This window comes from Anomaloglossus baeobatrachus, chromosome 4 (genome assembly GCF_048569485.1).
Source record: "Anomaloglossus baeobatrachus isolate aAnoBae1 chromosome 4, aAnoBae1.hap1, whole genome shotgun sequence".
NCBI lineage: Eukaryota > Metazoa > Chordata > Amphibia > Anura > Aromobatidae > Anomaloglossus > Anomaloglossus baeobatrachus.
Window position 1 is genome coordinate 220,831,414 of NC_134356.1, and position 13,627 is coordinate 220,845,040.

The following is a 13,627-nucleotide window of genomic DNA, read 5'->3' on the forward strand; positions in this document are numbered from 1 at the left end:
GCTTCCTTATCTGGACGACCTTCTGGTCAAGGGTACATCCAGCGCAGACTGTCAGCGGAGTGTTTCGCTCACTCTTGCCACCCTAGCCCAATTCGGGTGGATTGTCAATCTTCCCAAATCCACTCTGACTCCGACCCAGAGTCTCACGTACCTAGGGATGCAGTTTGAGACTTTGCCGGCACTTGTGAAGTTGCCCTTAATCAAACAGCAGTCTCTCCGGCTAGCGGTGCGCTCTCTCCTGAAGCCCTGCCGTTATTCCCTCAGGCGCCTGATGCAGGTGCTGGGTCAAATGGTGGCCTCCATGGAGGCGGTTCCCTTTGCCCAGTTCCATCTGCGTCCTCTGCAGCTGGACATTCTCCGCTGTTGGGACAAGCAGCCTTCCTCCTTACAGAGGTTAGTGGCTCTGTCGCCACGGACCAGGAGCTCTCTTCAGTGGTGGCTTCGACCCCTCTCCCTGTCCCAAGGGCGCTCCTTCCTGACTCCGTCCTGGGTGATTCTCACCACGGATGCCAGCCTATCCGGCTGGGGAGCGGTACATCTCCACCACAGAGCACAGGGCACTTGGACTCCGTCCGAGTCAGCCCTTTCAATCAATGTGCTGGAAACCAGAGCTGTGCTTCTAGCTCTCCTAGCCTTTCACCACCTGTTGGCGGGCAGGCACATTCGAGTCCAGTCAGACAACGCGACAGCGGTTGCCTACATCAATCACCAAGGCAGGACACGCAGCCGCCTGGCAATGTTGGAGGTCCAACGCATTCTTCAATGGGCGGAGGACTCCAAGTCTACCATATCCGCAGTCCACATCCCTGGCGTAGAAAACTGGGAGGCAGATTATCTCAGCCGTCAATCCGTGGACGGTGGCGAGTGGTCCCTGCACCCCGGCAGTGTTTCAGTCAATCTGCCGCAAGTGGGGCACTCCGGACGTGGACCTAATGACATCCCGTCACAACAACAAGGTTCCAGTTTACGTGGCTCGCTCCCACGATCCTCAGGCCTTCGCCGCGGACGCTCTGGTTCAAGACTGGTCCCAGTTTCGTCTGTCCTACGTGTTTCCCCCCTCTAGCTCTCTTGCCCAGAGTCCTGCGCAAGATCAGAATGGAGGGCCGTCGAGTCATCCTCATTGCACCGGACTGGCCCAGGCGAGCTTGGTATCCGGACCTGCTCCAACTGTCCGTGGAGATGCCGTAGCGTCTTCCGGACTGTCCAGACCTGCTCTCGCAAGGTCCGTTTTTCCGCCGGAATTCTGCGGCACTCAAATTGACGGCGTGGCTCTTGAGTCCTGGATTTTGACGGCTTCTGGTATTCCTCCTGAAGTCATCTCCACTAGGACTCGGGCCCGTAAGTCTTCCTCCGTCAAGATATATCACAGGACTTGGAAAATTTTCCTGTCCTGGTGTCGCTCTTCCGGCCATCCTCCTTGGCCATTTTCGTTGCCGACCCTTCTGTCTTTTTTACAGTCCGGTCTGCAGCTAGGACTGTCCCTCAACTCTCTCAAGGGACAAGTCTCAGCTCTATCAGTGCTGTTCCAGCGGCGTCTCGCCCGGCTGGCTCAGGTCCGCACCTTCATGCAAGGTGCGTCTCACATCATTCCGCCTTATCGGCGGCCCTTGGATCCCTGGGACCTTAACTTGGTCCTCACGGTATTGCAGAAACCCCCTTTCGAGCCCCTTAGGGAGGTTTCTTTGTATCGTCTTTCTCAAAAGGTGGCCTTTCTAGTGCCATATCTTCTCTCAGGAGAGTCTCTGATTTGGCTGCGCTCTCCTCGGAGTCACCTTTTTTGGTTTTTCACCAAGACAAGGTAGTTCTCCGTCCGACCCCGGACTTTCTTCCTAAGGTGGTCTCTCCCTCCCACCTTAACCAGGATATTTCCTTGCCTTCCTTCTGTCCGGCCCCTGTTCATCGCTTTGAGAAAGCGCTGCATACTTTAGATCTGGTGCGTGCTCTCCGGATTTATGTGTCTCGCACCGCTGCACTTAGGCGGTGCACCTCTCTTTTTGTGCTAACCACAGGGCGGCGCAAGGGTCTCTCTGCTTCTAAGCCGACCTTGGCCCGTTGGATTAGATCGACCATTTCGGACGCCTACCAGAGTACTCAGGTGCCTCCCCCGCCGGGGATCAAAGCACACTCGACCAGAGCTGTCGGTGCCTCTTGGGCTTTTAGGCACCAGGCTACGGCTCAACAAGTCTGTCAGGCTGCCACTTGGACTAGCCTGCATACCTTTTCGAAGCACTACCAAGTGCATGCTCATGCTTCGGCAGATGCGAGCTTGGGCAGACGCATCCTTCAGGCGGCTGTCGCCCACTTGTGAAGTTAGGCTCCACCTATTTCTTAGTTTATTCCCACCCAGGGACAGCTTTGGAATGTCCCATGGTCTGGGTCTCCCAAAGGAACGATAAAGAAAAAGAGAATTTTGTTACTTACCGTAAATTCTTTTTCTTATAGTTCCGTATTGGGAGACCCAGCTCCCTCCCTGTTGCCTGTTGGCAATTTCTTGTTCCGCGTGTTATCACCGGCTGTTGTCGTGGACAGAGTCTCCGGTTGTTCCGGCTATTCTCCTTCAGCTTTTGCACTAAACTGGCTAGGATTGGCTACCAGGGGGTGTATAAGCTCAGAGGGAGGAGCTACACTTTTAAGTGTAGTACTTTGTGTGTCCTCCGGAGGCAGAAGCTAAACACCCATGGTCTGGGTCTCCCAATACGGAACTATAAGAAAAAGAATTTACGGTAAGTAACAAAATTCTCTTTTTTATCCATTCCATTTTGAGGGGCCTATATATTGGACAATCCACAGAAGTGGTACTATTTTAAAAACAGCACCCCTCAAGTTGGAAGAAGCAACAATTGGTATTTACAGTGTAAATTTGGCTCAGATAGATCGCAGACACCATGTCTCGTTTGCAGAGTCCCTGAGGTACCAAAACAGCAGAAACCCCCACAAGTGATCCCATTTTGGAAACTAGACCCATTATCATTAATTTGTTATGCAATTTCTTCCAAACATAGTGAAATGTGGTAACAGACTAGTGTTTGGGCACATTGTCAAGCTCAGAAAGCAAAGAGCACTATTTAATATTTGGAACATAAATTTCGACACAGCATTGTATTAGCAGAGCCCCTGAGGTGCCAAATAGCATAAACACCCACAAGTGACTCCAATTGGCAAACTAAACCACATAAGAATTCAGGGGCTATGGTGAGCATTTTCAACCCACAAACTACGTCGCAAAAGTTAAAACGATTTTTCAGTTAAAAAAACCCATAATTTGAGTTTGTCCACTATAATTTTACTTAAGCCTCAAAGTCTTTAGGGGTAAAAGGAATAAATAAGACAATTTGTTATCAGTTACACAAGAGTAATAGGTAACTGGACCCCTCTATTTCTCCCGAAAGCAGTGATATCCCACATGTCGTTGAAAACTAACAAAGGAAAAAAGAGAAAAAAAAGCCACATGTCAGGGCTGAGACAAAAGAGCTTTATTTGGTTTTAGAGCTCAGATTTTTCTAGAATATTTTTCGGTCGACATTTTTGGAGCCCCGGAAGTGCCAAAACAGCAGAAATAAACATAGCGACCCCATTTTATCTTTTTTTACATCTCACTGAATTCATCTACGTTTGCACTTACTGTTTTAGCCCCAGAGGTGTTTTCACTTTGCAACAACATATACCTCAAGCTTTTTTTCTGGAGGAGGGCAAATCTGCAGGCTGGTGCCCATACATCGTGCCCGCCTTGTGCTTTTGGAGATGTTTACCCGTAAATCGTTAAATGGGCACTCGTCACTTCAGCAATGTCAAACGTCTAGATGATAACTGGCTTAGGCAAAGTGGGGCTCTGAAGACGGGATTTTTGTATTTCAGAGTGCAAAATTCATTGGATTTTATTAGGGGGTAGGAGCCATGTCACTTTTCCATTGTTTGTCTCATACCCTTCATGTAGCTGCAGTGCTTGAGACCTGTCAGTTCTTCACTGACTCAGCCCATTAGATTCTACTGATGCCAAGCATCTGATAGCTTTTGGGTATGATGGCAGCTATAAGTCGCTAGCCATCGCTAGGGTTAAAGGGAACCTGTCAGGTCCCCTATGCCTTCTAACCTAGCAACAGGCCATGTGTGCTTCAAAATTCCCTGCCAAACCATCCCTGTCTAATGCTATTGTCAAAAACCAATGCTTAAAAAAATTATTTAAAAGGTTTGTTTTCCCTTACTAGTCGCAGGGGCATTGATTTTCCCAACTAGTCGGTCCACTTAGCATGTCACCACACCCTTGTGGGTATGATAGCATGCTTTAGGCTAGTTTCACACTTGCGTTGGACGGGATCCGTAGCATTGCGTTGTGTTACGCATGCAACGGATGCGTTACATATAGTGGCACAACGCATGCTACAGATCGTACAAATTAACGCAATCCGTTGTAGTTTTTTTTCCTTGACTTTACACATCTGAGCATGCGCAGTTGTGTAAAGACAGCTGCGTTAACGGAATCCGTCAAATGACGCAATCTAACGGAATCCGCCACCATAGGCGTCCATTATAAAAACATGGACGCCTAACGGATTCCTGCAGGTTGCGTTTTTTTGACTCTCCGCCAAGTGCAGAAAAACGCTACATGCAGCGTTCCATCCGCCCGACGCAGCGTCAAAATAACGACGCTGCGTCGTCCAGCGGATGCAACGCAGACACTTATGTTACAGTGCATCGTCCATACAACTCTATGGAAAATAGCGCAGTGCATTAACGGACTGCGCTATTCTCCATAGTGACGGAATGCGCTGAACGCAAGTGTGAAACTAGCCTTACAAAAGCATCGTCTTTGTCAGAGCTATACAAAGCTGCGTACAAGCGTGGCTTGGTTCCTCCAGCATTGAGCGGCTCTGACGCCGGGTGTATGCAGAGTGGCTCGCTGCGCATGCTCGGAAGTCGTCTGCACTTTCGGCCATGGGTCTGCGTTTGGCACGACAGCCGCTGAACACATCACCATACTTGGGTTTGACTTCAGCATTATTGTTCGTTGCCGTTATATCTTCATATACTGTGTAGAGGCCATTCTCTGATTGGAGCTGTGCAGCAGTACCGGAGTACAGTCACTATATCTGTATTGATCTGTGATATTCCGGCATACAACACTGGAATGTATTTATTAATATTGTCTAGCGCCAGATTTATCATAGTAATTTATGCTGTTTGATAACGCTGGCAAATTTTATGATGTTCTAGTCGAAGTTTACACCACCTAGTGCCACAAATTCATACTAAAATGATTGGTGTATTTTTTGGCACATGGTGTCACATATCAGGCCATGCTCTTTTTGAGAAACCTTGCTTCTTTTCAGTAAGGCTGCACACCCCTTGTCAGGAAAAGTGTCTAAAAAAAACAAAATAAATATGGGCCAAAACATTATACTGGGGTTGTTTTTTGTTTGCAAATGACGCTAGAATTTTGGTGATATGTCCTAATGTCTTCCTTGTGTGTCTGCTGGCCCTAAAAGAGCTGATGTACGTTGTTGCCATTTTATAATTTTTTGGGATTAATTATGTTTTAGGACTCGTTAATAAAACAACCAAAAGCAACAAAAGCCAAGAAGAAAAAAGAAAATACAGATGGACGAGACGGCCGTAGAAGAAAGATTCCCATCGATGCAGAAAGCGATTGTTCAGGCAAAAAACAGAAAGCAGAAAAGAAAGAGTTAGATAGCAATGGTGGTGACCCGAGTGACCTTAGCCGGAGCTCCTGGACTGGTGGCAGCAGTGCTGACCCCGCAGCGGATTCTAGATCCAAACACATGTTACATTTTGTTCCACAAATTAATCGTAATATTCGCTTTGCAACTTACACCAAAGAAAACGGCCGTACATTAGTAGTCCAAGACCAGCCTGTTAGTGAAGGAACACCTGTAGCTTTCCCCAAGTTTTCAGCAATGGCTAGTCAAGGCTTACCAATGCCAGAAAACTTAAGATCAGTGAGTACAAGTGCATTGCCGACTGATAATCCTGTAAGCACAGCCGAAAGTTTAACGTCAAGTGGAGTGACCGCAACTACAGTGAGAATCTCCGACACCAGTGTAGCGACCGACGAAAACAAGAAGCCAAGCTGGGCTGGCGGAGAGGTATTTACCGTATTTTATACTTTTCTACCTAGGTTTCTATTTGGCTGGACCAACAAAAATTAAGTGTGACAGTTTTTAACAAGACAATTCCTATTTTGTCTTTTATACGTTTAATGTGGATAACTTTTTTCACAATGCCACAAAATGTTTTGTTTTTTTATTCTAATCTTATACATTTTTGGCATTTCCAAAGGTCATCCCACAAATACTTAATTGATTTGGCCCCTAGCAATGAGACTTGCATATATATCAAGAATCACGAGCTGCTGACAGTGAAATAGTGGTTGGAAGTCCTGTAGAAATGAATGGGAATTAAGACCAACTGTCCACTGACCGCAGAATGCATCAGAGACCCGGAGTGTAGCGATAGATGCAGGTCTCATTGGAGGGACCCACATCGACTATATATTTATGGAATAAATATACGAGATGGGAGTAATCCTTTAATTAACACCAATCCCTATTTCCTACTTTGCATGTCAGTGCTACATTCAAACACTAAAACATTTAGAAGTCAACTTCTACTTGTTTTTAGACGCCGTACAAGAAATATAATTTTAATATTTTTTGGACTATAAAATGAGTGTGCGCGTCTTATGGTCCAAAGGCAGTGACCTGTGGTTGAGAAGGAAGCTGACATATCGCCCTTCCTGATTACTGCCCTCTCCTCCTGCCTGACATTGATCTACCTGATTGGTGCAGGAGAGGAAGCTGCAAGGACCTGCACATTACTGCCAACTGCACGGCCTGACTAGCTGGTAGACCTTTCACCTGACTGGCTGTTAGTCCTTTCACCTGACTGGCTGTTAGTCCTTTCACCTGACTGGCTGTTAGTCCTTTCACCTGACTGGCTGTTAGTCCTTTCACCTGACTGACTGTTAGTCCTTTCACCTGACTGGCTGTTAGTCCTTTCACCTGACTGGCTGTTAGTCCTTTCACCTGACTGGCTGTTAGTCCTTTCACCTGACTGGCTGTTAGTCCTTTCACCTGACTGGCTGTTAGTCCTTTCACCTGACTGGCTGTTAGTCCTTTCACCTGACTGGCCGTTAGTCCTTTCACCTGACTGGCCGATAGTCCTTTCACCTGACTGGCCGATAGTCCTTTCACCTGACTGGCCGATAGTCCTTTCACCTGACTGGCCGATAGTCCTTTCACCTGACTGGCCGATAGTCCTTTCACCTGACTGGCCGATAGTCCTTTCACCTGACTGGCCGATAGTCCTTTCACCTGACTGGCCGATAGGTCTTTCAGCTAGTCAGGAGAAAGGTCTATCAAATGACCCGCTGATAGACCTTTCGCCTGACTATAGCAGAACTGGTACAGCGAACAGATTCTGTATTTTATTTAGCTGCAAACATTGAGAAATGGACTTAAAACAGAACTAAAAACAACAACTCTAAGCTGTATTTTCATCTTTTGTAGTTTTTCCAGTCTGGAGTCAAACTATTATAAGTTGCCTTTTAAGTTGTCTTTAGCATTCTAAGACATAATGAAATATTACTTCTGCTTAATAACCCTTTTTACGTTGAGCCTTTTTGATTAATGTATTGCAGAATTTCAGAAAAAGTATGCCTGTCAAAAGTGGTTTTGGCATGTCTGGACATCAACCAACGTTTGGAGATGACAGAAACCAATCCAATGGCACAGTTCAAGGAAACAAACCTGGTGGCTTCCAGTTTGGAACTAGTAATGTCCAGGAAGATGCAAAAGAGACCGATATGTCTAAAAATCTGTTTTTCCAGTGTATGTCACAAAATGTTCCACCAAGCAATTATTTTACTGCCATCTCAGAAAGTTCTGTAGAGGACCCTTCAAGCAAGGACCCCGGGATGTTATGCAAGGAAGGACTTTCTTCTACACTTTTCAAACCAAAGGCTCTCACTCCACAAGAAACAAAAGCAAACACAAAACCGCCCTTTTCTGAATCTATGCCGAAACTCACCCCTGCATTTCCTGGAAAGGTTTTACCTACTCGGCCACCTGAGACCCATGAAAACCTTTTTTTGCAGCCTCCAAAGCTTTCACGAGAAGAACCTTCAAACCCATTTTTGGCCTTTTCAGATAAAAAGGACGTTTCACCATTTGGCTTTGCAGTCCAGAGTTCCTTGCCTGGAAATACTTCATCCTCCATTTGGCAGGACCAGCACAGAGCTGAGGATCCCGGCTCGTTGCTGAAAACAAAACCCCTCTTTACTACAGAGTCGCTTAAACGGTTACCCATAACTTCAGGTGCATCAGTAACTGATTCTCTTCAAAGTTCTACGTTTTTGGGAAATGGCCGAGCAAATTCCCCAGCAAATAGCTTAAGTCAACCGATTGAGATGCCAACATTGGCTTCGAGTCCTACTGAAGATAAACCTGCAATTGGATCTGGGCAAATGGACAATCCGTTGTTAAGAACATTCACTGCTTTGTCAAGTAGGCTTCAGCCGGGTGTCATCCCCTCCTCAGAATTTTCTCACGATGGTAAAGCCGCGTTTGACTCTGTCAATAGGTTCACATTGGATGAGAGAAGTCGGACGTCTAAACAAGACTCTGATTCCAGTACCAACAGTGATCTGAGTGATATGAGTGATTCAGAAGAGCAGCTAAACTCTAGGGCTGGCTTTAAGGGGATCCCAGAGCACCTTGTTGGGAGGATAGGACCTAATGGAGAACACGTTGTGGACTTGTTATTAGCAAAAGGAAGAGGAAAACAGGTCGGAAGAGGAAGACCAAGATCCACTGCTACAATGAAAGGTAAGAAGGACAAGCGTAAAAAAGAGTATTCCTCTCTGATAGATGTGGCTGACAGCTCTAGGAGCTGTACCTATGTGGTGATTAACCCCTTCAGCCCCCGGGCACTTTCCGTTTTTGCGTTTTTGTTTTTTGCTCCTTTTCTTCCGAGAGCCGTAACTTTTTTATTATTCCGTGAATCTTGCCATATGAGGGCTTGTTTTTTGCGGGACGAGTTGTACTTTTAAATGAAACCATAGGTTTTACCATATATTGTACTGGAAAACAGCAAAAAAAATCCAAGTGTGGAAAAACTGCAAAAAAAGTGTCATCGCACAATAGTTTTTGGGACGTTTTATTCACCGTGTTCACTATATGATCAAACTGATATATCTATGTGATGCCTCAGGTCGGTGCGAGTTTGTAGACACCAAACATGTATAGGTTTACTTGTATCTAAGGGGTTAAAAAAAATTCACAAGTTTGTCCAATAAAAGTGGCGCACGTTTTGCGCCATTTTCCGAAACACGTAGCGTTCTTATTTTTAAGGATCTATGGCTCAGTGATGGCTTATTTTTTGCGTCTCGAGCTGACGTTTATAATGGTACCATTTTTGCGCAGATGCTACGTTTTGATCGCCTGTTATTGCATTTTGCGTAAAACTTGCGGCGACCAAAAAACGTAATTTTGGCGTTTGGAATTTTTTTGCCACTACGCCGTTTACCAATCAGATTAATTGATTTTTTATTTTGATAGATCGGGCATTTCTGAACGCGGCGATACCAAATATGTGTATATTTATTTATTTTTTAACCCTTTAATTTTAAATGGGGGGAAAGGGGGGTGATTTGAACTTTTAGGTTTTTTGTTTTTTTTTTATTTTTTAAAACTCTTTTTTTTACTTTTTTTTTTTATTTTACTAGTCCCCCTAGGGGGCTATAGCAATCAGCAATCCGATCGCTGATCGCTATCTGCTGATCACAGCAATACAGCTGTAATCAGCAGATTCAGTCACTTTGGTTTTCCCTCTGCTCTCGGCCGAGGGAAAACGAAAGTGAAACATCGTAGCAGCAGGCGTCATCACATGACCCTGTGCTACGATGGCAACCACCGATAGTCACGTGATAACACACGTGACTTCCGGTGGGGGCGGCGGTAAGTAACAAACAAGGCCGCGCGCATTTAAATCTTGCTGCCATACTTTGGCAGCAAGATTTAAGGGGTTAATGGCCGCGGGTGGAAGCGATTCCACCCGCGGCTAGCAGGCACACGTCAGCTGTTGAAAACAGCTGATATGTGTGCCGATCCACGCCGCCTGCCCGCGGCAGGGGGCGGGGCTTAACGGGACACGATCCTGGACGGATAGATCCGTCCAAGGTCGTGAAGGGGTTAATGGCCCCTACCTACCACTGCATCATGGTGGCCAATGAACCTAGAAGTGGTTACACGTATCACAACTCGGCAGCAAGAGAGTTTCCACAAAAGTTATTTCTTTGTCGCTCCATTGGGAGACCCAGACAATTGGGTGTATAGGCTATGCCTCCGGAGGCCGCACAAAGTATTACACTAAAAGTGTAAAGCCCCTCCCCTTCTGCCTATACACCCCCCGTGCTCCCACGGGCTCCTCAGTTTTTATGCTTTGTGCGAAGGAGGCAGACATGCACGCACAGCTCCATAGATTGGTCAGCAGCAGCTGCTGACTATGTCGGATGGAAGAAAAGTGGGCCCATATAGGGCCCCCAGCATGCTCCCTTCTCACCCCACTCTTGTCGGCGGTGTTGTTAAGGTTGAGGTATCCATTGCGGGTACGGAGGCTGGAGCCCACATGCTGTTTTCCTTCCCCATCCCCCTTAGGGCTCTGGGTGAAGTGGGATCCTATCGGTCTCCAGGCACTGAGACCGTGCTTCATCCACAACAGCTGGGAGCCTGCTGGATAGGAGCCGGGTATCGTTCAGGGACATGGCCCTGCTACTTGGAGGTACTCTGTGTCCCCGTGGGGACCGAGCACATCAACACTCCAGCATTGCTGGGTGTGCTAGTGCACCGGGGACCGCGGCGCTGACCGGGTTAAATGTGCCATTACACACTCAGCGTCGCTGAGTGTGTTTATGTAGGGGGACTACCGCGCTGACCGCCGCCGCCATGTTTAGCACTGAGGCGCGGCTGGGACTTGTAGTGCGCCAGGGACTTCCGCGCGGCCGCGCTTTTACGGCGGCCGCGCTTATTACTCGAGTCCCTGGCTTTTGCGGCCTAGTCTTTCTTCCTCCCGCCCACAGCCCTGACAAGCAGGGGAAGGGCGGGACGCTGTACAGACGAGCAGCAATGAGGGCTGGAGAATGCTTTGCATACTCCACCCCCCTCACTGTGCACTGTGGGGCACCAGTTCCCGCACTTTCTGGGTCACGCCCACGGCTCCCTCCTCTCCTCAGGACGCCGGCAGCCATTCCTGTCAGCTCCTCGGACGCTGCAGAGGGGGACAAATTCTGGGAGACCCAGGCAGGGATTCTAGTGGCCTCACAACCGCTTTAAGCGGGTGGTAAGCAGCACCTGTGGTGCTAGCCCCATTGTGCAGAAGTGTAATTATATGTTTATGGTATATACTTTACACTGTATAGTGCACAGTTGTTTTCTGGCTATATACCCTATTGTGTTGCTCAGGGAAGACAATAGCATGGCGCCCACAAAAGGCAGGGGTGCCAAAACACAGGCTTACTATGCTGCCTGCGCCGCATGTACGACGCCGCTACCGGCAGGTTCCATTGACCCTCATTGTGTGCACTGCTCGGCCCCTACTGCACTTGCTCAGCCGGAGCCTCTGCTAAGAGGGGCCCACGGGGAGCCACCTGCTGACACTCTCCAGGTGACAGGGACGGAGTTTGCAGTCTTTACGGATAAACTCTCTGAAACTATGGCTAAGATACTAGAAGCCTTGCAGTCCAGACCGGTATCTCAGCACAGGGACTCTGTTGAATCATTGTTCCCTGGCCCCCCTCAGTTGGACCAACAATGTCCCCCCGGGGTATCTCATAGATCCCAGGCTGGGGGCTCTGACACGGACCCCAGCCCCAGACCGATTAAGCGAGCTCGCTTGGAAATTCCCTCAACATCATCATATTGTTCAGGGTCTCAGCGGGGGGAATCTCTGGTTGATGACGCGGAGACAGCTGATCAGGATTCTGATCCTGAGGCCGCTCTCAATCTTGATACTCCGGACGGGGACGCCATAGTGAACGATCTTATTGCGTCCATCAATCAAATGTTGGATATTTCTCCCTCAGCTCCTCCGGTGGAGGAGTCAGCTGCTCAGCAGGAGAAATTCCGTTTCAGGTTTCCCAAGCGTACACCGAGTATGTTTCTGGACCACTCTGATTTCAGAGAGGCAGTCCAGAATCACCATGATTGTCCAGATAAGCGTTTTTCTAAGCGCCTTAAGGATACACGTTATCCCTTTCCCCCTGACGTGGTCAAAGGTTGGACTCAGTGTCCCAAGGTGGATCCTCCAATCTCCAGACTGGCGGCTAGATCCATACTTGCAGTGGAAGATGGGGCTTCACTCAAAGATGCCACTGACAAGCAGATGGAGCTCTGGTTGAAATCCATCTATGAAGCTATCGGCGCTTCTTTTGCCCCAGCATTCGCAGCCGTATGGGCGCTACAAGCTATATCAGCAGGTCAAGCGCAAATCGACGCAGCCACACGCACTTCCGCGCCGCAGGTGGCGTCCATAACCGCTCAGACGTCGGCAATGGCGTCTTACGCTATTAATGCTGTCCTGGACTCTGCGAGCCGTACGGCGGTTGCATCCGCCAATTCGGTGGTACTCCGCAGGGCCTTGTGGCTACGGGAATGGAAGGCAGATTCTGCTTCCAAAAAGCGCTTAACTAGTTTGCCAATTTCTGGCGACCGATTGTTTGGCGAGCGTTTGGATGAAATCATCAAACAATCCAAGGGAAAGGATACATCCTTACCCCAGCCCAAACCGAACATACCCCAACAGAGGAGGGGGCAGTCGAGGTTTCGGTCCTTTCGGGGCGCGGGCAGGTCCCAATTCCCCTCGTCCAAAAGGCCTCAGAAAGATCAAAGGAACTCTGATTCATGGCGGTCTAAGTCACGTCCTAAAAAGACCACCGGAGGTGCCGCTACCAAAGCGGCTTCCTCATGACTTTCGGCCTCCGCAATCTGCATCCTCGGTCGGTGGCAGGCTCTCCCGCTTTTGCGACACCTGGCTGCCACGGGTAAAAGACCGCTGGGTGAGAGACATTCTGTCTCACGGTTACAAGATAGAGTTCACCTCTCGTCCCCCGACTCGATTCTTCAGGTCATCCCCGCCTCCCGAGCGAGCCGAGGCTCTTCTGCAGGCGCTGGGCACTCTGAAGGCAGAAGGAGTGGTGGTCCCTGTTCCTCTTCAGCAACAGGGTCACGGGTTTTACTCCAACCTGTTTGTGGTCCCAAAGAAGGACGGGTCTTTCCGTCCTGTCCTGGACCTGAAACTGCTCAACAAACACGTAAAGACCAGGCGGTTCCGGATGGAATCCCTCCGCTCCGTCATCGCCTCAATGTCCCAAGGAGATTTCCTTGCATCGATCGATATCAAAGATGCTTATCTCCACGTACCGATTGCTCCAGAGCACCAGCGCTTCTTGCGCTTCGCCATAGGAGACGAACACCTGCAGTTCGTGGCACTGCCGTTCGGCCTGGCAACAGCCCCACGGGTTTTCACCAAGGTTATGGCTACTGTAGTAGCGGTCCTCCACTCTCAGGGTCACTCGGTGATCCCTTACTTGGACGATCTCCTGATCAAGGCACCCTCT

General features: G+C 48.6%; 1 protein-coding gene across 1 annotated transcript in view; it reads left to right on the forward strand.

Annotated features, from left to right (window-relative positions):
* Window positions 1–13,627, forward strand: part of KDM3B (lysine demethylase 3B) — a 158,605-nt gene that overhangs the window by 59,931 nt on the left and 85,047 nt on the right. Inside the window, exons 7-8 of the mRNA XM_075344677.1 lie at window positions 5,538–6,101; window positions 7,655–8,840. Of these exons, the coding sequence (XP_075200792.1) occupies window positions 5,538–6,101; window positions 7,655–8,840 (1,750 nt within the window). The remainder of the gene's footprint in view (window positions 1–5,537; window positions 6,102–7,654; window positions 8,841–13,627) is intronic.